Source organism: Rousettus aegyptiacus, unplaced genomic scaffold (genome assembly GCF_014176215.1).
Source record: "Rousettus aegyptiacus isolate mRouAeg1 unplaced genomic scaffold, mRouAeg1.p scaffold_m13_p_5, whole genome shotgun sequence".
NCBI lineage: Eukaryota > Metazoa > Chordata > Mammalia > Chiroptera > Pteropodidae > Rousettus > Rousettus aegyptiacus.
Genome location: NW_023416308.1, coordinates 9,382,038 through 9,406,314, shown reverse-complemented (window position 1 = coordinate 9,406,314; position 24,277 = coordinate 9,382,038). Strand labels below are relative to the sequence as shown.

The window sequence follows — 24,277 nt, the reverse complement described above, 5'->3', positions numbered from 1 at the left end:
GACCGCTAAACCATCCCGCGCTCCCTGTTTTCCAAGGCTGCCTTTGATTCGCGGCTGCCCGCCTGCCTCTAAGTCTCTGTTAAGCTGTGGGGTGTTTTTCTCCTTGTAGGTGGCCTTCCCTTATGAAACACTACAGCCCCACTGACTACGTCAATTGGTTGGAGGAGTATAAAGTTCGGCAAAAAGCTGGGTTAGAAGCCCGGAAGATTGTAGCTTCCTTCTCAAAGAGGTTCTTTTCAGAGCATGTAAGGATCTGTTGGTGTAGCTCTAAGCTTTTGCGTGGTGTGTGTGTGTGTGTGTGTGTGTGTGTGTGTCTCTCTCTCTCTCTCTCTCTCTCTCTCTCTCTCTTTCTCTCTCTCTCTCTCTCTCTCCCTCTCTCTTGCTCTCTCGCACTCGCTCTCACTCTCTGCATTAGCTAATCCAGCTCTTTTTGATATCTCCCTTTCAATGCTCTCACAATCCCTTACTCACTTAGATGGCTGCAAGAGTCATTGTGTCCTTTTCCTCCTATCCAACAACATGAAGCCATTTGTCCCTGCCAGCTTTACTTTCTAAAGCCAGGGAGAAAATGGGGGTGGAAAGGGAGGGAGGGGCCAGCACTACAATGTAGTGGGAATCCAGAACAGCTTATTTCCCTTCAAATGGTTTAACCATGTTTTTTTGCAACCTCCACATGATTTAGGGGATCATCAGTGATTGAACACTACAGATTTCACAGTTGTTTTCCCAGAAGGGTTGGTGAAATTAGTATGGTTCTTCTCTCTGGCTTTGCGGGTTCTAAGCAGTAGTAAACTGCATTATATATTAAGCTAACATGATTAAAAACTACCTGAAAATCAGAATTATTACTCTATTAATTAAATTGCCTCTATTCATTATCCCTAGAAAGTTTTTTTTTTTTTTTTAAATTTTGCTGAAATGCATGAGGTTTTTTCTTTTTGTTTTTTCCTTTTACAAAGCATTCACAAAAGTTTCTCTATCAGGTCCTAAATCTTAACTTTTTGTAACTCTGGAAAGTACAGACTAATATTTTAAATGTCTTTCTTATTAGGGAGGGGGGATTTAGAAGTACGATCAGTCTGATTTATTTTACTATTCTGGTTTACTGGAGATTAATTCCTATTTTCCAATTTTAATTACTATTCATGGAATTCAGACCTTTGAAATGTTTTCAAAGCTTTGAAAGTTTTGAAAGGGAAAGTTCAAATTTCGAACTTTGGACAAATTTGAACTTACTCTCCTATGGAAAATAAAACTAGATATTCCCTAGTGCAATTCATTTCTATAAAAAAATATTCGTTAATGTTAGAATGGACAGAATTTATGTTCTACTTTGGATAAACCATGCCCGGGCTAAGTCACAGATTTCAAATACTGCTTTAAATGTGTTTGCACACACATATACTTGAGTGCTAGATGTATTTGATGCACTTGGTCATGGGCCACTAGTTTGCAGTCTTTGCATCTAGTCTACCTGGTTTATGTGTGTGCATTTTTAACAGTCTGCACCTTTGTCTAATGATGAATTGTTACATGTTTGGTTTTTTTTTTTCCTTAGCTCCCTCTTTCCTAGTACCACTGCTTAATTAGAAATATGTCAAGTGCTTTGAACATAACAGGAGTATACTTAAGATCGATCTTTGGGTGGGTAATTACTTTGGCTCAGGACCCTCATATTCCTGTGTTCTCCACATTCACACAGGTTGACATGAAATTTCCCGGCTACCTTCAAAAAGTGGGAGATGTAATAGAATTTTAAACTAAGAGGGTCCGAAAGGTCATTGGCATCACTACCTCCATTTACAGAGAAGAAGACTTGCCCAGTGGGTTGAATCGCCCAAAGCACTAGACTTCTCTCTCTCGCCCTGCCCTCCTGGTTGAAAACAACATGGACTGCATGAAATAGTTATTGTGAATTCGGAGATTTCATATGTCTAGTTCTTGTTTCAGAGCTATTTTTCTTCACATTAGAATTCTTAAGTTACCCCTTTCAGAAATTTCGGTCTTTGAAAATGTAATTACTGCTCACAACAAGATCTGAACAAAATATCATTCCTTTGCTTGCTACTCTCCACCCATGGTAGGTGGTGCAAGATAGTGTAGGATAACTGTTACCACTTCCACAAAAATGACCATCTTTCTATGCAGCTCAGGTTTGTGTGTGAGAGTATCAGTGACATTATTATTTGTTATTGAGGCCTCTTTGTATGTCTTCTTCGTAGGTCCCTTGTAACGGTTTTAGTGACATAGAGAATCTTGAGGGACCCGAGATATTTTTTGAGGATGAACTGGTGTGTATCCTAAATATGGAAGGAAGGTAAGCCATGGTTATAGCAGGAATTTTTTTGTTTGTTCATTTGTTTTAATAATAACCCCAAAATTAATCGCCGTAATTTGTATGTGTCTGAACCATGGGACGTGTATTTCCAAATATTTCACGTGTTGCTACAATTATATTTTTGGAAAATTCTGTGTATAAGGTAAGTACACTGAGACCATTGATATTTAAAGAAACCATGCAAAATCCATTTGGAGAGAAAAGACAATTAGTACACATTTAGCTCTACAGTGGGTCAAAAACTGTTCTGGGCACTTGTATCTGTTACGTCACTTAGGTCATATGACTTATCTTTCCTTAGCTATCACCTCTCCCCCTACCACTAGCAAATTTGCTTGTCATGCATTGAATATTTTTAAAATAATTTCTTAGGTATGTCTAATAAATGATTTTCCACAGTTTCTGAATTTTAGTAGGAAATAATCTTACTCTGGCCATGAACATTACAGACATTTGGTTGAGCCTGTCTTTAATCTCTCCTGATCAAGAAGAATCCGTTATCTCTTGGTTGTTGCTTAACTCTTTTCTGCTGTGAGGGTTAATTTCCGTTTTTCCTGAAAGAGGACTTGGCTTCCAGCCAGACTTACCTATGAGAAAGATTTTCTGCTCTAGGAAGTTATGGAAACTTTACCACTGATGGAAGATAGTGTTAGGTTAGCATCTTCCTTAAGAGAGATCATTGTGAAATATCAAGGCATAAGATCTTTTTCTTGTTTTTAAGAGGATTTAGGAGAGAGAAATCTCTATCAGTAGGACAGCTGTAGGGGAGAGGTAAGATGTGTCACTATTCTAGGCCTTGGAAGAGTTCAAATACAGAGGTCATTTTTCTGTTTCTATTTTGGTTTATCTATAAATGAATTGAAGTATGATCTAATAGTCAGTATTGTGCAGCCTTAAAAATAAAAGCTGACCTGTTTTTTACATATACATACACATATACTTTTAAATACATAAATATACATATTTATTGAGTTTATTGTTTAGTTTTGATATGTTATATAGTGCAGACTTTTTTTTTCTTATGCTGATTTTCCCTTCCTCCCCACCCCATTTGTCTGGCCTTCCCTACCCCCACCCCTATAATTCATGATGACACACTAGATTGTATTTTTCCATGCTGATAAATACTGATAAGATCACAAAATTATGATCATAAAATAGGTACTTTTCTATATTTTGTTTTCTCATTTAACATTACCTTCTGGAAAGCCTAATCAACTGGTAAAAAAAAAATCCAATTCACTTTGTTAATAACTGTATACTGTTTTGCAGTGTATACCATAATTTATTTAACCATCCTCGTATTGATGGGTAACTACTTCTCCATTTTTGTGTTACTGCAGAGGGCGATGTTTCAGTGGTTTCATTTCTCAGTAAAAGATTCTTGGGGGAATAGGTTTCCTAGGACAGACTATCGAATGTTATTGAAAACCTTAAGAACATGCTCTTGAATGGGGAGATTTACCATCACAAAAATATCAGTTCTTCCAAAATCAGTACATAAACCTATTGCCATTTCAATTAGAATACAACAAGAATTTTGGGAGGGGAGTTTTTTGTGTGTGTTTTAATTGGATAATATTGTCATAGGAGAATAAATTTACAAGAGCCCCAAAAAATTTTTTTAAATAATCACAATGGGAAACTTGCATCCCTAGATAATAGATATTATCCAATATCTAATGCCACTAAATATTAGAATATAGTACAAAGCTGCATGTGATGAAAACAATACAATGTTTAAGTAAAAATCAGTAGCCACATTCATGGCAAAGGAACATTCAGAAACATGTCCCAGCATAAAAAATAATATATTTAAACTCAGAAGGGAAAAGATGGACTATTGAATGAATGCTGTTAGATATAACTATTTATCAATCTGGGTGAAAGTAAAACTTATATCATGTTTAAAAGATTAAATTCCAAAAGATTAAACAACCTAAATTTTAACACAATGAAAATCCCTCAAGAAAATAGGAGATTTTTTGCGTACAATCTAGGGAGATCTCTTTAACCAAGACTGATAATGCAGAAGCAATAAAAGAATATGGACAGGTGATTTTGCAAAATATTATTATTAATAATATCTGCGTATGACCAAGGAAACCATAGGTGAAGTCAGTAGCATTCTTAACATCTCCGAGATGAAGCTGAAAAATACACAAAGGGTAGGAGGGTGACATTCACAGAACAGACCCACGTGGCCAGTGATCATGTAAAAGATCTTTAGATTTACTCTCCAAAGAAATGTTAAATAACAGTTAAATATTGCATATTAACTTAGACTGGCAAAATAACTGAATATGCACAGCCAGGAAAAACATTCTTATGGTCTTTTTGGAAGTAAATATTATAGATATGTTACCCCTTGGCCTGACGTATATACTTTTGGGCCAAAACAGTGTCATTTTTAAATAACAAGAGATACTCATATTTGTAAATATTTTGGGGTGCCAGTTTTCACAAAGGACCCTATTCGTATTCATTCCTGTCAAGTTCTGCTTGTTTGGATTTGGAAAGCATAGAAAGGAAAAAGGGTAGTTTCTGTAAATGCTAAAGCACCAATCCCTGGATATTTGAAAACAGTTTGCATTTATGGTGTTTTATATGGTCTTCAAAAAGAGTACATACTGCAGTAAAGATTCAAAACAACTTATGAAAAGGGTACAAAGTATGAGAAAATTGACCCAGAATGTTCAACACTGAGACATTTTTCAGTAAAACTACTGGATTTTAAAGACAGAATAGTCCTTTGGGCATCCAAGCAAAAAATAAGTCACGTTTTAGGGAAAGAAAATTACAATTATCATCAGGCTTTTCAATATCATTGCTCTGTGCCAGAGGAAAAAAAAGAATAACAGATTTTAGATACTCAATGATCGAAAACGTCAGCCAAGGATTTTTATATCCAGCCAAACTGACTTCCAATTGTAAAGGCTGCAGACAATCTTATCAGCTTTTGAGCCCTTACTAAGAAATGTGCTAGAAAATGAGCTTTAAAGCCAAACAATCAGAGAGACATTGACATAAGGACTAGTGGTAAGTGTTAAATATCTATTTACTTGTAGAATTAAATCCAAAATATCGTATGTAGTGAGCATAAGCCCTGACTATGTAGATATAAGACAGTTGTTTAAAAAAAATGAGCAGAGTATGGGGGGGACATAAGCAAAATATTCAGCTGTTTTTAGGTGATGAGAATATTGGGCTTGTTATTCTGAGGCTGGTGTATATTGGGGGGATGTGGAGGAAAGCAGATGGCTACAGCTGACCCTTGAACAACTCGCGTTTGAACTGTGCGGGTCCTCTTATAACAGATGGTTTTCAGTTGACCTTAACAGTTCATTTGACCGACGTGGTTCAAGCCTGTTCCAGGGTCAATGGGCAGTTAAGAATCCAAGTGTGCAGAGGGCCGACTTAAGTTACTTGTACTTGTGACTGCTCAGGCAGTGGGTACCCTTAACCCCCTTGTTGTTCAAGGGTCAAATGTATGTAACTGGAGAAGGAAGATTTTTCTGGGAGAACAAAAAAGACACAAAGTAGAGGGTAAAAACTGTAGAGTTCTAAATTTGAATTAGAAATTTTTGTATAAAATCATGAGTTATATTTAAATATGTGTAGTGATGTGTGTGTCGTATATGCACACACGTACACATACTGTATTTATTAACCTCTGTTCACTGAAAAAGTCTAAAACAATAACCAGCCTAGTAGAAATGATCATCCTAGTACCAGACTGTAGTCTTGATATACCATTTCCTATCAGAGAAGCCAGAGCTTTTGGAGAAATGGCTGATTCTAGGTTCAATACAGGAAATATAGATGATGAACCTGGAGTATCTTAGAAGCCCAGAACCAGATAGCAAGAAAAATAACAATACTTCGTATCAGAAGTATTCAGGGACTCCAAAGAAGAGGGCTCCATTGGCTAAAGATGTGACAATTAGAACATCAGTGTGGATAACTAGAACAGATTGAAATACATCAAATATGTTTAGCTCCATGAGTTCATAATAATACTTAACAACTAATTGGTCACCTTTGGAGGATAATAAGACCCAAATATTTATTATGAAAAATGAGCATTTGTCCTACTTTTCTAATTATGCCATTGAGGGACCAAATAGTAGATAAAGGGAAATAATTCTTTATGCAAGTATTCCAGCTAATAAACGAAGAAGGGATAGTTGAATTAGAATATCACCACTTCGTAATGGACCTGGGCTTTAAGTAGCAATGACTGCTAATATCACAAAAAGGAACAGTTAAAGCGAGATTGCCTCCTGATGGAAGAATCCACTATCGTTTATGAAATAGTTTTGCCATATAAATGAAATCCTAATCTGATTTAGCCTCTACATCCAGTTTATAGGAAATTCACAAGGCAGAAGAATGTGTCAAACTACATGATACAGTCAGCAAATTCCAGACTCTAGGAAACTACAGGTCGAACAACCAGGCTCCTTCAACAAATAAAATGCAGAGGGGGAAAAAAGATGGAGGGGGATCCTGTAGGTTGGGAGATTTAAAAGACGTTGAAACAGACAAGTCTAGAGTGTTTAGGGATGCACATTTGGTGGAAACCAGAGAAAAGCAGGACAGTGATGACCATAGAGGTGCAGATTGCAGTTATCGTAGACGGGAGGATTGGGCCCACGAAGGGCTTGTGGGGCCTCTGTAAAGTCCTCTTTCTTGGCCTGAGTGATAGGTACGGGGTGTTGGCTTTAGACTAATGCATTAAGCTACTCATTTGTTTCAAGGATTTTCTAGATTGATAAATTATACAACCCAAAGGTTAAAAAGCTGGTAAAACCTGGCTCTGCTGATTTTCATTTGCCACCTGAAGATGGAGAGTCCTTTTTGTTTCATTATGAAGTCAGGCAGATGAGAATTAAACTGTCTCCTTCCTGCTTCCCATGATCCCTGTGTATATTTGGGAGATCTGGTGAAGAATTTCATTAACTCAGCAAATTTTATTGAGAGTCAGTCCCCTGTGGGCCAGACAGTATTCTAGACATTGGAAATACTGCACTAAACAACACACAAAAAAACCTGCCTTCATGGAGCGTACGTCAGCAAATGAGACGTGCTGTGGAGAAATACCAATCAGGGAAGAGGGCGAGGGAGTTGGGGGTGGTACAGTTTTAAATAGGGTGGTGGGAGAAGGCCTTACTCATAGGGACAATTGACTCGAAACCTGAAAGGAGATGAGGGCACAGACTGCAGATCTCCAGGGAAGGAATGCTCCAGTCAGAAGGAACCGAGACGCTGTGGCCTACGGGAAGCCCCAGCCACGCATGGTGAAAGGACAGCAGGGAAGCCAGCGCCTGGCGTCTGGCCTGAGGGTGGGAAGAGTAGGAATGGAGGTCAGAGAGGTGATGGGGCAAGAGTTCAAAGGGCCTTTTCGTCATCATCAGGACTTGGGCCTCTGCTTCGAGCGTGGTGGAAACCATTGGAGAATTTGGGGCAGAAAGTCTGCATGCTGAGATTTAACATGTTAACTGGAGCGCTGTGAGTGCTGTATTGAGCATAGACCGAGGGCCCAAGGTTTGAAACAGGAAGCTCATAGAGGATGCTGCTCTGATACGGACAAAAGACGATGGTGGCTTAGCCGAGTCAGTGAGTGTGTTCTCCTTCCTGAGAGAACCGATAGCATTGCTGGAGGATCGAATGTGGCTCCTAAGCGAAAGCCAGGAGTCGAGGATGATGGCAAGGTTCTGGTCTAGCTGGAATGCTAGAGTTGCCTTTATCGGCGATGGGGATGACAGGGGAAGAACAGCAGGCTCTCCCCAGGTCCCCCAGGGGGCTGTGCAGTGGCAGCTGGACATCGAGGTCTGGAGTGCAGAGGAGAGAAGCCTGTTCTGGAGAGTAAACTGGGGGTTGTCAGTGCGCATAACATTTGAAACCACGAGGCTGGATGAGATGACCATGGCAGAGCGCGCAGGAGCAAAGCAGCAAAGGGGAAAGGCCAAGGCCCGAGTTCTCTGCCGGGTGCAGCGGGGCCAGCGAGACAGCTCAGCCCTCTCTCCTGAGACTCGCCCAGTTCCCCTAGCTTCTCATTTCCTTTTGGTAAGTCTGAGGCCAAACATAACTATTTATTGAATTTCAGGATGACTAACTTAGTGTTGTATTACAAATGCGAAGTCCTAAATTCTGTTGTCTGCTTCCATGATAGTAAGCACTATATGATCGTGAACCAGTCATGTTTGTCTTGTTAAGCAGACTCGTTACATGGTATGATTAGTGTGAAGTAAAAAATTCATCACTGGAAACTTTAATATTTTAATTTTTATTGACTTATTTTTGGTTTGTTTTTCCAGAAAAGCTTTGACCTGGAAGTACTATGCCAAAAAAATTCTTTACTACCTACGACAACAGAAAATTTTAAACAATCTCAAGGCTTTTCTTCAGCATTCCGATGACTTTGAATCGTATCTGGAAGGTGAGACTTTCATCAGTGTTTGGGTGGGCAGCTGCGTTGTCTTTACGAGCGGCAGGGTCCCTGATGGACAAGCACGGGAAGGCAAACCACGCGCCACAGGCGGCGAGGGGTTGTGTTCTGGGCTCTAGCCATTTAAGTGGGCAGCACTATTAAATTTAGAGCTAAAAAGTTCTCAGAATCTTTATCTGTGAGCCGAAGAAACTGTTTTCTAAAGGCCCACCATCAGTTCAAAGCATGAGGCTGATCTTTTAGCTAATGAGATTAATTTTCTGTTTTTCCAAGTTTTGAAGCATCATTTTCAGATCAGATATAAATGTGTCCAGTTTTGTCTCCATGTGACCTTGAGCTAACTCCTTAAACTCTGCTTGGAGTGTAACGGGGACAAACTGTTCTTGCGCATCAGTGAGTGCTTGTCCCCCCCAGTGAGAAGTGGGGAGAAGGAAGTCAAGTGCACAGGCACGACGAAGGGAATAACTTTTTGTTCCTGCTAAGTTGAACAAGAACAAAATGTGGCTTTATTTTTTTTTTAACTATTTAAAATTCCTAGCATATTACACAAACGCTCCCATAAGCTAGGTTAGGAAACGTATACATTCCCTATTCCCACAGATGCACCCAGTTCATTTTCTCCTTCCCAGTGTTCCTTGTCATCCTGTCCCCATTCGCCTCCTGTTCTCATGCAGACTCACTGCCTCGCCCCGCAGGAGCTTTCACGAGCATCACCCCCTCCTGCCCTCAAGTCAGCCACCATGCCAGTGCCGGTCCAGGAGGAAACAGCCTTTTCCCCACACCACGCGAACCTCCAGTGCGGTTTCCTGTTTTCTCTTAAATCTCTGCCTGCTTTTCAGCCCCCTCCATAATTCAGTCCTTCCTCCTAACCAAGCCTTTGCCCATTCTTCTCCAAAGTGTCCCATTTGCCCCAGCCAGGCCATCATCCTCAGTGGCACCCTGCAAATATACCTGGCTTCACATCCTCATTCAAGGTGCCCCCGGTCCTTAGAATTCTCACCTCCAAAGTTCCATTCAGGTTTCTCTTCCGTGGAGCTTCTCTGGCAGCTGCGACGCCCGCAGACTTTCTTCGCCTCCAAACTAAGACAGCGGCCTAGGGTACTACACGGGATTGTGTCATCTCTGTTTCATGTGTGTACAGGCCATTTCTCCAACTAGTCCCTGGCGTTCTTGTGTTCCTTGTCCTCTTGTGTAATCACTCTGTCCTCCACAGTGCCTAGTGCAGATGCTTGTTCATTGTGTGAATGTCTGCCATTGTCCAGAATGAAATGAAAGTTTGTTGCAGTTCATTAAAATCTCACCACCATGCTGGAAGCTTCTTGTGTGCATCCTGGAATTTACAGTCATCCTATCTCGTTTATTCCACAGTCAAGAATAGTTTGACAAACTTTATTTTCCGTAACTTACTTATGAAAATACTTCATTTTCATCTTTCAAATATAAAAGAATTTTATCATTTTTGAGTAAGCCGTTGAGATAGCGCTGCAGGTGTTGGGTAGCCGTCGAAGGTGTTTAAGTAGCCGAGTGAGCGGAAGTCGGCTCCAGGGTTTTGATCCCTGGTGACTGACTAAATAATCCAATACCACTGGTGAAGTTGGGCATCACTGGGCATCATGGCAACAGGATGAATGGCGTGGACTTTGAAGTGTGGCCTAAATTCCTTCCGCCGACAGATGGAGAAGCTCGGTCCCAAGGAGGAGGCCTCGGAGCCAGGCTTTGGCTGGTGGCAAAACTGAGACTGGGGTCCAGGTCTCTTGACACCTGTTCAGCTGCTGTCAGCTATTTGGGGTGTGGGTAGGGGCTCAAGACTGAGCTGGTTTGCGACCACTTACATTTAAAATGACTCAGGCTTCCCAAGTGAGAATGTCCTGTAGCCAGATGATCAAGTTAGCTCTTGAGTCTAGTTAAAAAAATTACCTAAAGCAGTGAAGAGTGGGGGTTTTCAAGAGATAGTTTCTCAATGTATTTCGTACAGCATTTTAGCTTCAGGGTCCCTGAGTGTAACTACCTAATTTGAAAGTAGAGTTATTGTCAAAATCAATTTAGAGGTAAAAATTTGTTGAAATGGTGTATCTGTCATTGAGAGCTTTCAATTATTATTTTGTTTAAGTTAAAGAACTGTTACCTAACATTAAATTTTCAGAGTCATTGGGTTTTAAACTATAAAAGAATTAGAAGTAGCTCGAAAAGATCTCCTTTATGGCATTTATTTTTCTTTGTAATAGAACATGGAATTATGCCATGTCTCACACAGTTTTTTGAGTCTGAGAGAGATTTGGTTTATTTAAAAAAAAACAAAACAGTCATGTTTAAGCTCCTTTGTCATGAGAATGTTTCTTGTTCCTTCCCAGCATCTTGGCAGCCAGGCCTGGAGTCCAGGATACGAAGCTTATCTGGTGGGATGGTGTAAAAACCTGTGGCCCAGCTGTCCAGTGTAAATGACAAACTAATAAGCAAAGGGTAAAAATAGGCATTGACCCAATAATTCTTGCTCATGCTCAGGTGCCGTGTACATTGACCAGTACTGCAATCCTCTCTCTGAAATCAGCCTCAAAGACATCCATGCCCAAATCGACAGCATCGTGGAGCTGGTGTGCAAAACCCTCCGGGGCATCAACAGTCGCCACCCCAGCTTGGCCTTCAAGGCAGGTATGGAGTTGTTTTGGATTCAGTTGTTTTTGCAAAAGGAAACCTCGAGTGATGGGTTATTAGGAAATTCTGCAATGTGTGCCCGTTATGTCACAAAAAGCCATTAATGACAACCACGTTTCCACCTGGATAATGTGAGACTTTAAATACATGTTTTCTTCTCCACGCTGGATTGCTAACACCTGGCGAATGTCGTCAGCACGTGACCAGCGTCTGCATATTATGAATTGTTGGGGACACTGGTCACAACCTTATTGCGCAAGTGCCCTCAGAGTAGATCTCTGTTTCAGGTGGATCCTCCATGATAATGGAAATAGAACTCCAGAGCCAGGTGCTGGATGCCATGAACTATGTCCTTTATGACCAGCTGAAGTTCAAGGGGAATCGAATGGATTACTATAATGCCCTAAACTTATACATGCACCAGGTAAGTGTGGGTATGTCAAAAATGATAATAAATAGATGTTTAAGCTCATTCCTGTTAAATTACACAGTTTTTGAAGGCAAGCACTGTATTTTTTTGGTCTCAATACCCAGTGAAACTCATTTTGCCTCTAGTATAAAGATATTGCTGTGGATTTAGCTATTTCATCATGGAGTGTCCTCTGTCTAAAAACCCTTGAGAAAGGGGGTCAAATATGTGGTGACAGAAAGAAATCTAACTATGGGAGGTGAACACACAGTGTAAATATATATACGCCTTACTCTTAAAGTGTACAGCTGAAACTTACTGGGTTTCGTTAACCAATGTCACCATAAAAAAAAATTTAATTAAAAAATAATAAAAAATAAAACAACTGCATTAAAGCAAAAATAAAAATAAAATGAAAAAAATAAAATAGAAATAAAACCTTTGAGATAAATTTCTGATTAGAAATAAATAGGTGTTTCTCTGACTCAGTCTGGTCGCTGTGTAGCTCATGAACACTAACTTAGGAGACTAATCCCGTCTTTCTTTGCGCGCTGGCCATAGGAAGGCTGGGGGAAATCTGTGACCAGCTGTGTCATCGATGTTCATTCTCAATGTGTTTCTTATTTGGCTCCATTTTCATATCTACTCTGTTGCTCTGTATGGTACTTATATCTTACCCACTAGCCTTGAAATAGCCTTAAATTCTTTCTGGAAAGAGGGCCTAAATCACAAGTCTGCAAGCTTTTTCTCTAAACGGCCAGAGAGTAAATTATTTTGCCTGTTAAACCATGTGCTCTCTGTCCTGACTGCCCATTTCTGCCATTGCAGTGGGAAAAGAGGCACAGACGATACAAAAACAAATGATCGTGACTGTTCCAATAAACCTTTATATGCAGACACGAAATTTAGATTTCATATAGTTTTCATGTGTCACAAAATAGTATTCTTTTGAGTGCATTTTTAGACATTAAAAAATGTTAAAAACTCTTCTTACACAGGCTGTACAAAAACAGGTAGTGGGCCAGACTGTAGTTTGCAGACCCCTGGTCTAAATGAATAAAATACTCATCCACTTAAGCCTCCACAGCTAGCCCCGGCACGCCTGATACACAGTAGGTGCCTCAGAAAAACGGGCGCTGAGGTTATGAGCACCGCGTTGCACTTCTAGTATGCTGAAGCATTTCTTCTCCTTTAGGTTTTGATCCGCAGAACAGGAATCCCAATCAGCATGTCTCTGCTCTACATGACAGTTGCCCGCAAGTTGGGGGTCCCCCTGGAACCTGTCAACTTCCCAAGCCACTTCTTACTAAGGTGGTGCCAAGGCGCAGAAGGGTGAGCCATCTATGATGTAGTGATCCATCCTGAGGATTCATTCCCACTGTGTCGAGAGGGAGTGTAACTGGACTGAGGTTAAAAGAGGACGAGGGCGGTGATGGAACCGTTTTATTTCTTGACTGTATCCATGTCGGTATCTGGCTGTGGGAGAAGGGCAGTCTGGATGTTTCTGTATTTTTTCTTACAACTGCATGTGAATCCACAGTTATCTCAAAGTGAGTTTAATTTTAAAGGATAGAACTAGAAGTTCAAGGGCTTATGTGGATCTCAAAGTCTCTTTGTTCCAAAGCTGATCAGAGCAGAGAGTTCTTAAAGAAACTCGTTCTTTCCAGTCTTCCATAAAATCTCCCCCTCTCTGCCTCCCTACTCAAGAGAGGGAGGAGGGGAGGTGCAGGGAAGGGAGGGAGAGAAGGGGGCAGAGAGAACAGGATAACCAAGTTCTTCATTGATGTGCGAAGCAAATCTTCATGTTCTTATCATCAGTGGCACTCCTTTTAGGCAAGGTTGGTGACAGATGTGCATTTTGTGAACCAGGTTAATGAGCTCTGCTTTGTTCTCTCTTTTTTTAAGCCTGGCGTTCTGTTGGGCATAAATCTCCTTTTCAGCTATAGTCTAGCTTTTCTGGGGGAAAAAAAAGTTCAGCAAATAGGTAGAAATATCTTCTACTTCCTGATGACTAGCTATGATACTCTGCTGAAATGATAAGGAGTATAATGGAAAGTACTTGAGCTTTGAAGTCAGATTGGGTTCAGACCTTGGCTTCCTCTGAGCCTCTGTTTCTTCCTCTGTAAAATGGGACTGAAGTTTTCCTAAAGTGGTTTGGAGAATTAAATGAGATGACTCAGTGCTTTATTTATGTGGTAGAGTTTCTTTGCATAGGTAGAAAAAAAGTATAACTGGCCTCTGTATTTTTACCTCTTAGTTTAAGAAATAAAACATATATATAGTTTGAGCTTCCTGGATATTCTTACTTATCCCTCCTTTCCAGAGGTAACCAGTTGAGAAGTTTTTTATAGTTTTATATATTTTTTCTTTGAGTAATATGTATAGGCTTTCCTTTTTGCAAATATAATCTATTCCTAAAAATGCATTTGACAGTTTCTTTTTTTCGATAGCAGGCACCCATTTTCCACTATTTTAAATTGGAAAAATGGTTTTTTCAGCCCATTCTCTCTCCCTGAATAACCCAACCAATTTCCTCAAGTGGTAATTTTTTTTAAATTAGCTTTCTAAGTATCGACATTGTACAAGGATATGATTGATATTTACATATAGGTCATGTATTCAGCACCTTTGCTGAATAAACAATTAGTGCTAATAATCGACATGCCAACTCTTGGTTTTTCTCTGTAGACAGTCATGTTGGCTATGAATTGTTTTTGTTTCTTTCTAGTCTCACTGTGTGTGTTTGTTTTACTTATTCCGCTGGCTAGGTCCTTTTGTTGGAAGATGAATGGAAACAGCGGTAGCAGATTCCTTTGCCTGAGTGTGACTGTAAATGGAATCCTTTTAAAACGTCACCTTAAGCATGGTGTTTGGGGACAGTAACTTCCGTTGGGTTTATCAGAGCTGCCTTCCAAATTCCTGGTTTGCTAAGGTTTTATTAATAACGAGGCAGTAGATTTTTTTCCGAAAATTTATTTTTTGTGTCTACTAATAGGATCATGTGGTTTTCTTTCTGTGCTAAGATAGATTTTTTTAATATTTAACCCTCCTTTCGTTCTTGGCATACATCTAACTTAATCATATGGATTCTGTTAAATACATTGCTGCATTTGATTTGCTCATATTTTGTTTAGGATTTTTGCCTGTAAACTGGTACGTGTGTATGTGTGATTCTCTTAGAGTCACAGAGCATTTCTTGTTTCTGGTACATTTATGTAAGTCTTCTAAAGGAAGGCTATTAATATGACTCAAAGAACAAGTCTGGGATTTTTTAGCAGCTCAACAAAAAAATCTCATACGTGATTCGCAGTGGGCATAAGATCAAAGTGAAACAGTTGCTCAAGGAAAGAAATACAAGTATTCCTGGAGCAGAGATCCACCTAAATGCCTCAGGAGCCCTCGTAGAGTGTACTCGGTAATGCAGTGAGAACGTGCTCCCCGTGACTACCTCCCACTGCCCTGTCAGCGCAGGCCACCGCACCCCCGTGTACAACCGCACAGGGGAGGGGCGCGATCCAGTCCGGGGTAACCGCTCTCTGCGGCCGGGAGCAGCTGCCCACCCTGAGGCCGTGGGTGGGCTCAGCAGATCTGTGACCTCCCGAATGTGTCTGCAGAACTGTGGGTAGGACACTGGCGGGGCAGGGTGTCTGACTTCCATCATAGCCTCAAGGGGCCCGGGATCCCCAGACGTTACCTGTTGCCGATTGTGGGATCAACCAAACTTCTGATATTCCTGGCAGTGTGTTATAGGAGTGTTCCCCTGGAAGAACTGTATCAGATGGCATACGTCAGTGTTCTTAATCTTAAAACATCAGTGTGCTATGGTCTTAACAGCAGAGTGCATGTGAAGGGTCAGATTTAAACTTTGTGGACAAGGCCTCGATATTTTAAGTAAAAGTGTGGTGTTGACGTTCCGTCTCTGAGCTACTTCTTAGAGGGGCTGAAATACAGAGCTGCTTAGCTCTGACTTGAGCTTTGGCTGACTCCACACGTTCTTTCGGTAGGGCCAACCTGGACATCTTCGACTACATCTACATCGATGCTTTTGGGAAAGGCAGGCAGCTGACGGTGAAAGAATGTGAATACCTGATCGGCCAGCACGTGACCGCGGCACTGTACGGGGTAGTCAACGTAAAGAAGGTGCTCCAGCGAATGGTGGGAAACCTTTTAAGCCTGGGAAAGCGGTAAGGTTTCCGTGGTTTTCCAGGCCTTCTGCAGAGTGCATGTCTTGGAAGGGAAGGCTGGAATCGCCTTGCAGAGACTGTTGTTTAACAAGCCTCCCTGTGATACAGCAAAGCAGTGATTGCTGTATAGCACGGTTGGGGTATCTACAGCTGTCACCCTCCATGGAAAAAAACTGGTTCCTGTGACATAATGCTCTCCAGATTTAAGATGTGCTAAGTGAGTTTCTTTGAAATCTCTGCAGTGGACGTGGACAAGTTATCTTTATAAATACCAAAAGCATTCTTTAGTAACAAGAATATCTTAGTCTCGTAAAGATTTTCTTTCGGAGCAGGATGTTCTCACGTTCAAGTGCTTTGTCATCTTTTAATTTATACCTTATTATCGCTTAGATAAGAAAACAAGACAAATATGAAACTTTCTTGCTCCTGAGTCAAAGAAAATTTGTCTGATAAGCAAAATAAGAAGTTGTACATTGTGATGATAATTTTCTGCCTAATGGCAGAATTCTTTTTTTTATAGACTTTTAGAGCAGTTTTAGGTTCACAGTAAAACTGAGCAGAAAGTAGAGATTTCCCACACACCCCTTGCTTCCAAGCACACATAGTCTCCGCACCATCAGCATCTGCACCGAAGTGGTACATTCGTTAGGGTCAGCGAATCTACATTGACACATCATTATCACCGAAAGTCCAGTTACACATCTGTCCATGTTCACTCTTGGTGTTGTACATTCTCCATGTAGATAATACTTAATGATGTGCATCTACCATTATGGTATCACATAGAACCTTTTTACTGCCCTGAAAGTGCTCAATGCTCCGCTCATTCAGAATTCGTTTGTAATTATGTACAGTGTTACTGAGGTGACTCCGTAGGGAAAATACTTATGATTTTAGCATAGTGCCCATCACCAAAGTGGGTTACAAAATTTATATTTCTTATATATTTTTCTTATTAAGACCATCGTAACTATTCGCTGAACAGAGAGCAAGCGTTAGAGTCAAAACATACGGGATTTGTGCCCATTATTTCTAAAACCCAGGCTTTGTAAAAGAGGGTGTTAGGAGGCACCAGGCTTTGTAAAAGAGGGTGTTAGGAGGCACACAGGGCGACACTGAGGTTTCTGTCCCCCACTAGGGAAGGCATCGACCAGTCGTACCAGCTCCTGCGAGACTCCCTGGACCTGTATCTGGCAATGTACCCGGACCAGGTGCAGCTGCTGCTCCTCCAAGCCAGGCTCTACTTCCACCTGGGAATCTGGCCAGAGAAGGTAATTATCTTACTTTGATGCTTCGCACTTGCCTTAGAGAGGGAAATCCTAGCTCGAAAGGCGGCTCTTACAGGTTTATCGTTCCATCAGCGTGGGAGATGAACACAAATCCATGCAAAGTCTCCCAGTCTCGACCCATCAATCGGATTGTTTTGTCTCTCTTTATTCTAACTAAAGACCCGTTATACTACTAGTTGCCCGTTATCTGTGTGGTCAGCGCCTTAAGTACCCAGAACCACAGGGCCTCTGCCCTGCCACTCACCCACTGGTGCCCCAAAGATGTGTTTCCCCAAAGTCACCCCAACTCAGCAAGGGGAAGCCACACTTTAAATGCTCATCCTCCAGCTGCACTGTTAGCAATTAAACTGATCATACAAAAACATCCCGTTCGACGTAGGAAAATTAAATCTTAGATCTGCTCAGGGCCAGCTGCTGGGCTAGTTAAGGACTGGTTATGCCTTTGAAAACCACTGGGATTTCTCAGCTTGATCTCTCAGTTTTGTGACGGCGGCTGTGGCCAGCTGCAGCTCTCTCGGAAGGCCCCAGTGTTGGGGGTCAGAACGCTCCACAGCCAGCTGTGAGGGTGGCAGCTGGTCCTGTCCAGTTGCATATTGCAGGGCGGGAGCAGCTGCACGCTCCGTCACACCCTCGCCTTTCCGTGGGGCTCTGTGAACGATCCACTTTGTTTGGTGAGGGAGTCGAACTCTGAGCTCTCACGGGGTCACCGCCATGAAGTCCTCTGCCAATGCTGTTAGCGGTGAAATCTTTCTTGAGAAAGAAAATTGTCTAAATGACTTGGCATTGCTTAGGCTTAAATTGTCTCATTTATTCATAACTTCAAAGATCTAAAATAATTCTAAGAAAGGACATGTTAGTAGGAAAATCTCTAGACTCCTGTCTTAAGAAAAGATGTCACCTGTGGCCCAGGTAGCAAAGGCATGTATTTGGTCTAAGAGTTTTGGGAATTCTAGACTCCACCAAAGTCACCACCTGCTTCCCAGGACCCTATTGTCCAGGGTTTAATAGCTTATTTCTGTTTTTTCAATGTGTTTATTTTTGAGAGTAGGATATACGTAATTGCTTCCTATTACTTTTTGCTTTAGTTAAGGAATTGAACGATTTCTAAAATACAGAGATCCTTTCAAAACAATGTTCTTCGTAAGTAAATTCTGTACTTACGTTGCACGTCAGCCATAGAAGGGGGGCAGTAACACCTCCTTCGTGGGGGGAAGTCCGCAGAGGCTCAGGCGTCCTGACCCTCAGGCACTGGCCAGTTTAGTGCTCATGTGCTGTTTCTAGGGAATTACTTTGGGATCCTCACAGTGACCAAGACTCTCTCTCTGCCAAGCAAGTGTCACTAAAACTAGTTCCAGATTTGTGACATGCAAAACATCTGAGCTCATGACAGCCATTCGTTTGCTGCTGACATAGACGCTTCCCCCCATTCAGAGGTCAGGAATGAAAGTGGCTCATTCCCAGAGAGTTGGAGACTCCCCCCTCCCCACTTCCTAAACGTCACCCTTGCCAGGGGAGCCAGGGGACCGACACTTGAGACGTGAAGGCTCCCCATGAGGAGGGATCTGGGGGGTGCAAGGTAATTAGAAAAGGCCCTTCTCCGGAGGAGCAGTTTGAGGTGGATTTTGCAGAATGGGAGACTGTTTCAGAAGGCAGAAAAGGAGGCTCCTCCTGTGGCAGGAACAGCGCGAGCACAGCACGGAGGCGGGAACGCGCGGTGCGTGCAGAGGCCGGCTGGCCAGGCGTCTGGACCCGTGTGCGTGTGCGCGTGCGTATGTGCGCGGCGGCGGGGAGCATTTTTCGGGGCGTGAGATCAGTTTGTGGAGGGCTGGGAATCCACTTGACCTTATTAGGTAGACAGGAAACATTCCCAAGCTGGGAAGACCAGAAGGTCAGTTTGTTTTCAGCAGAATTAAACCCGGAAGAGCTAAGATAAACAAGTCTGCTTGGTCACTGCCTCAGTCATCCCGGGCTGTGGCCGTGATGGAAATAGCGTGCGGGATGGGCACGTTTCAGAGTCGCTAACACTGGACACCCGTTTCCCACCCTGTGGGGTGCACGCTGAGTTTTTGCCATTTTACAAACAGTGAAAGTGAGGCGCCGAGAAGTTGGGTAGCTCGCCGAGGTCTCCCGCACAGCTGTGGGTGGCCCATGAGCACACGCCTCGGTCGGTCGTGTCCTGAGACAGCCCCCGCCGCGCCAGACCCGACCCCCGCCCCGAGCTGGAGTCCTCTTCCTCTTCCTCTGCATTTCGCCCTTCGCAGAGATCCCCTCCTGTTTTCGAGGCACGCCCGCCTGTGCCCTGGGGCTGACTCGTGTGCCTTTGCGTGGACGGCGGCGTTTTCCTACTTTCCTCGCACACCTTCAACCCCCTGTCCCTGCTGTCAGCACTGCGCACACGCAGATCTCTCCCCTTCGGGGAGAACACAAGCAGCACTCGCGCGACAGGCCCGCTGCCTCCTTATCTCTCCCCTCCCCCGCACGGCTGCGATCTTTGCTCACGGCCGTCCGCGCACGTGCGACCGTGCCGTGGCCACCTGCCTCGCCTCCCACGCACTCCTCGGGACATGGGGACCCGTGCCCACCCCTCCCCCTCGAGAGCTGCTCTTGCCGAAGAAGCCAGTGACCGCCATTGGATAAGCGTCCCCTTTGTCGCCCTATCCAGCAGGAACTTGTCTTCCCTTTACTGTCTTGATCACTGCGGGCCACACCCCACTCAGCACACTCTGTCCCCACGACCCTGTGGTTCCTGGGTCCCACGCTCCCAGTAGTTCTGGTCCTCTGACTCCTTTAAAGGCTCCGCCTCATAAGGTAGTTTCTAGACTTTCCACTCCGCGCCTTGCCCCTAGGTGGCGCCGCCTGTTCTCCCCGATTCAGTCCCCATCTGTAGTTTGACAGGTCCCAAGACTTCTGTCTCCTGCTTGGACTGCGGGTTCCAGACCAACTTATCTAGACGTCCCCTGCTCATCTGGACGTGGCTCTGTTGCCTGGATTGTTTCGCGTGGTCTTCTTCCTCTACTCTTAGACCCTTTGAACCCCTTTTATACACTGTTGCCAGAGTAATCGTAATAAAATGTCAATTATGTCCTTTCACTGCTCCGAGCCCTCCGAGTGGCTCCCCCACTGCCGCGACGGTCCCGCTCGTGCTCCTGGGCGAGCCCTCGGGGGGCCGGCCGGCCACGCCTGAGCTGTCTCGGCTCTCGCAGTCGCCCCTTTTGTCCTCGTCCTCCACTCATCCCTGTTCTTTGCCTCCGCCCTTCGCACGTGCCGCATCTCTGCCTAGAACACCTTTCCTGTCCCTCAGCTCCGTCTGCCGGCTCGCTTCTGCCGAGTCGACAGCTCTCGCTTCTGCCCCTGCGCCCCCTTCCCTGGCCCTTCCACGCGAGGTCGGGTCCTCCCGCCGGGCTGGCCCTGTGCCGCCCTTGCGCGAAGCTGCTTCTCGGGGTGTCGTAGCTGCTCGTTTAACCCTCGTGCGCCACGAGGACGGGGACCTCAGCCGTTTTGTTCTTTACTGTGACTGCGCCCCTCGCTCTCCTGCCACACGGTACGTGTTCAGAAATTTTTATTCGAATGAAGAAAAAAATGGCAGAACTTCATTCGATGTAAATAAGGGAAAGGCTCAGAGGGGACATCCAGAAATCCCAGCAGCCGTTTGTTGGGCCGCACAGAAAGCGGGTCTGTGGAGAGCAGACCTGTTTCAGGATGGGGGAAAGTATGCAGTTTGGGGTCTGTTGAATTCGCTAGGGCCAGGAGCCCAGTGCCACTGTCCTAGAACATTTGGCAGGGGATCCAGCATCAGCATCTGCTAGCTGAAGCCCTAAAATCAGAAGCGCCCACAGACAGGGGGGCACCCAGAGGATGGGGCCACGTGCTTCAGAGAGAGCCTCAGGGAAACTTCAGGGGACAGCAGGCGCGCAGACCGCGGCCAGGGGCCGAGGCAGCCGGGTCTTATGAACAGGCCGGCCTTTGCACACAGCCACGCCCGTGCCTGTTGTCTCTGGCTGCTTTCCTGTTACGGCAGCTGAGGGGAGTAGTTGACTCAGAGACCATCTGGCCCACAAAGCCAGAGATGTTTACCCTCTGGCACTTCACGGGAAGAGTTTGCAAGTCGGGAGCGATAGTCCACCCCTTTCAGGAACTCTGCCTCCGCTCCAAAGTGCGGACTCGGGATTCTAGGCCTAGACACTGGTTCGGACACATCGTGGTGCCCAGCCATCAGCACTGTCCTCCGGGAGTGGCCAGGGTTCACGTGACCGTCTCATCTCCATTTGTACACTCTCCCTTCCCCCTGCCATCCGCAGGTCGAACCCCCTGAAGGGGGTGAGTATCCCTGAAGCTCCTTCCTCCTCTGGCGCTCAGTTCTAGTCGTCCTTTGAAGGTTTCAGAGGTGGGAGGGGCTGCTAGGTAAGGAGGGGAAGGGTGTGCAGGATGTGACAGACGTAGTTTGTGGTAACTGGTCGGAACTGCATGGGGGAAATGCCAGGATCACACCACGCAAGCCCAGTAAGTAGGAGCGTACTGTTAAACCGGATGCTTTTAGCTGTAAAAGATAAGGTTGTTTGTGTCCCTCAGGTTGAAAATCCTCCATTAGAGTAGGGAGGTGGACGGGGCCTGGCTCTCAGCTGGCAGCGATTGAAGCTGCGTTTGAGGCAGTTTGTGTCATACCATTCTATTTTTATGTGTTTAAAAGTTTTCATAACAGCTAATTAAAAGACTCCTATTCCTGCTTTGCTATGCTGGTGGTAAGACCTAGGAGTTAGAATTAGCCCCAGGCCCCAACCTCACTGCAACAGCTTCATAATCCCAAGGTCTCGGCCAAGTTATTTACCTTCACCAAGCCTATTCCTCTTCTATTGCTAACTCTCAAGTGGGGAGCATTACCTGAAGTAAAAATGATGGGCTTGGCGTAGCGGCCAGCCAAGAGTAAGTGTTCAGTAAGCATGGAGATCCTGCAGATCTCAATCTGGAAGGCAAGATTGGGTTCTGGAGTAATAGTATCTTACATTGCATAAAACTGTAGTTTTCACCAACACAGTGACAGGTTCAAAATATAACAGGAAATAGGCTGTTATTAATCATCATTTGATAAGCGAGTAAAGGAATTCAGAGGTAAAAACAGCGAGTTTGACCCATCTGGGACTAGGATCCAGGTTGCTCCGCCTTAGGACTCGGCATACGGAGAGGAAGGAGTTCGTTTCCGGAGGCGACGCTCTGCTCGCGGCCGCCCTGCGGTGGCGTGCATGTGTGTTTGCGCGTCCGTGCACGTGTTAACTTTCTTAGAACTTGTGTTTTCGGTAGAGACGCTGGGCACAGTACAGAGAACATACCCTTGAGTTCTGCTCCTACCGGCTGACACGTAAATCCCACAGAGGTGGTGTCTCCCTGCCTTGTGGAACACAGAACTCCATTCGGAGTTAAAATAGTGGAACGGCCAGGGAGATTTCAGAGCCATGGTTCGCACGGCTTCAACGTCAGGAACTAAACGAGTTTGCATCCCTCCCAGGCTTCTCGTGACCTCTTCCGCCTTCGCAGCTCTGAGGCCGCTCTGTCAAACGTCCCTCTTGATCTTCACTGAAGCAGCTGAGCATTTACTTTTCCTCCCATTTCCTGAGTGGCAGGTTAAAATCGTTTCCTTTCTGAGTATAAAAAATAGAACCCCTCTCCTTCTTCACTTAAATTATGTAGCCGTAATGTTTGTACTCTTTGGAAACAACCAACAGACTGACCTTAAGAACATTCTAGAAGGCAGAAATCAATACTACTTTCTAAATTAAACTTTCTTGGCTCAGAAAAGAAAAAAAATAGAACCCCACACTGACCAAGAACATAAGACTTTTCGCGGGGCAGACCCTCGCCTCCTTACCCCGGCCAGTCCCAGACCCCTGCGTACCCAGAGGACGCCTTCCCTTCTCACTGGCTGAAGTCCGATGTCTGGGGCCGGTTCCCAGTCTCAGAAGTGAGTGCGCCGCCTCCAGGCTCACGCACGCAGCACGGCCTGGGACTGCAGAGTCCCCGCGTCTCAGCGACCTGGACCGTCCGTCCGCACAGCCGCCCGCCTTGCCGACCTTTGTTAGATTAGGTAGGGCTAAATCCCGTGCAGGGAAAAAGAAAAGGCCTAAATAAAAATAGTATCACCTAGTCTTTCTGTCTTGTCCTGAAGGTGCTTGACATCCTCCAGCACATCCAGACCCTAGACCCCGGGCAGCACGGGGCGGTGGGCTATTTGGTGCAGCACACACTAGAGCACATTGAGCGCAAGAAGGAGGACGTGGGCGTGGAGGTGAAGCTCCGCTCCCACGAGAAGCACAGAGACGTCTGCTACTCCATCGGGCTCATTATGAAGCATAAGAGGTGAGTGCCCGCGGCCTCTGCCCACGCGCGGCTGCGGAGGACACCTGCGGGCCGGGAGCCGCACCTCGCGGGAGCCGCAGTGACACGCTCGAAGGAGACCCGCCTCACCGCAGGAAGGGCCTGCGGACGCTGACCCGCATCCTTTGTTAACCTTTTGTTTTTAAGAAGGGACTCGCTTCCTGACTGGAGGTCGTCTGGCGCTGTTAGCGACCCCTAGGTGTCTGACCCTTTCCGTTTGTGGGAAGATGGAAGCAGTCGTCAGCAGAGTTTTCCCTCCTGTCTTCATTGTCCTCACTCACTCTCCTCCTTTCAGCCTCCACGTCCTGGAATCCGAGTGCGGGCCGGGGTCTGCTGGGCGGCGGGCTGTGCGCTGGGCGAGTCGCTAGACGGAAGCTGTCTGCACTGGCGGTGCGGAGTCACCCGCCGCCCGCAGGCTGGGAACCGAGGGCTCCTGTTCTCACCATGTGTGTTGGTGCCAACCCTTTAAAAATGGCACTTTCGTAGTAAAGGGCAAACGGTATTTCATTGTGGCTTTCATTTGCATTTCCCTGATTACTACAAAGATTGAGGTTCTTGTCATGGGTTTACTGGCCATTTAAATTTCCT

The 24,277-nt window shown here is 44.6% G+C and overlaps 1 protein-coding gene across 2 annotated transcripts in view; it reads left to right on the top strand.

Moving 5' to 3' along the window:
* FBXO21 (F-box protein 21) overlaps nucleotides 1-24,277 on the top strand; it is a 38,740-nt gene that overhangs the window by 1,037 nt on the left and 13,426 nt on the right. Inside the window, exons 2-10 of one of the 2 annotated variants that reach the window (XM_016149507.2) lie at nucleotides 110-245; nucleotides 2,223-2,317; nucleotides 8,659-8,780; nucleotides 11,292-11,438; nucleotides 11,729-11,865; nucleotides 13,046-13,182; nucleotides 15,855-16,034; nucleotides 17,173-17,305; nucleotides 23,460-23,671. In XM_016149507.2, coding sequence (XP_016004993.1) covers nucleotides 110-245; nucleotides 2,223-2,317; nucleotides 8,659-8,780; nucleotides 11,292-11,438; nucleotides 11,729-11,865; nucleotides 13,046-13,182; nucleotides 15,855-16,034; nucleotides 17,173-17,305; nucleotides 23,460-23,671 — 1,299 coding nt within the window. The remainder of the gene's footprint in view (nucleotides 1-109; nucleotides 246-2,222; nucleotides 2,318-8,658; nucleotides 8,781-11,291; nucleotides 11,439-11,728; nucleotides 11,866-13,045; nucleotides 13,183-15,854; nucleotides 16,035-17,172; nucleotides 17,306-23,459; nucleotides 23,672-24,277) is intronic. The other variant, XM_016149508.2, reaches the window with a different exon arrangement.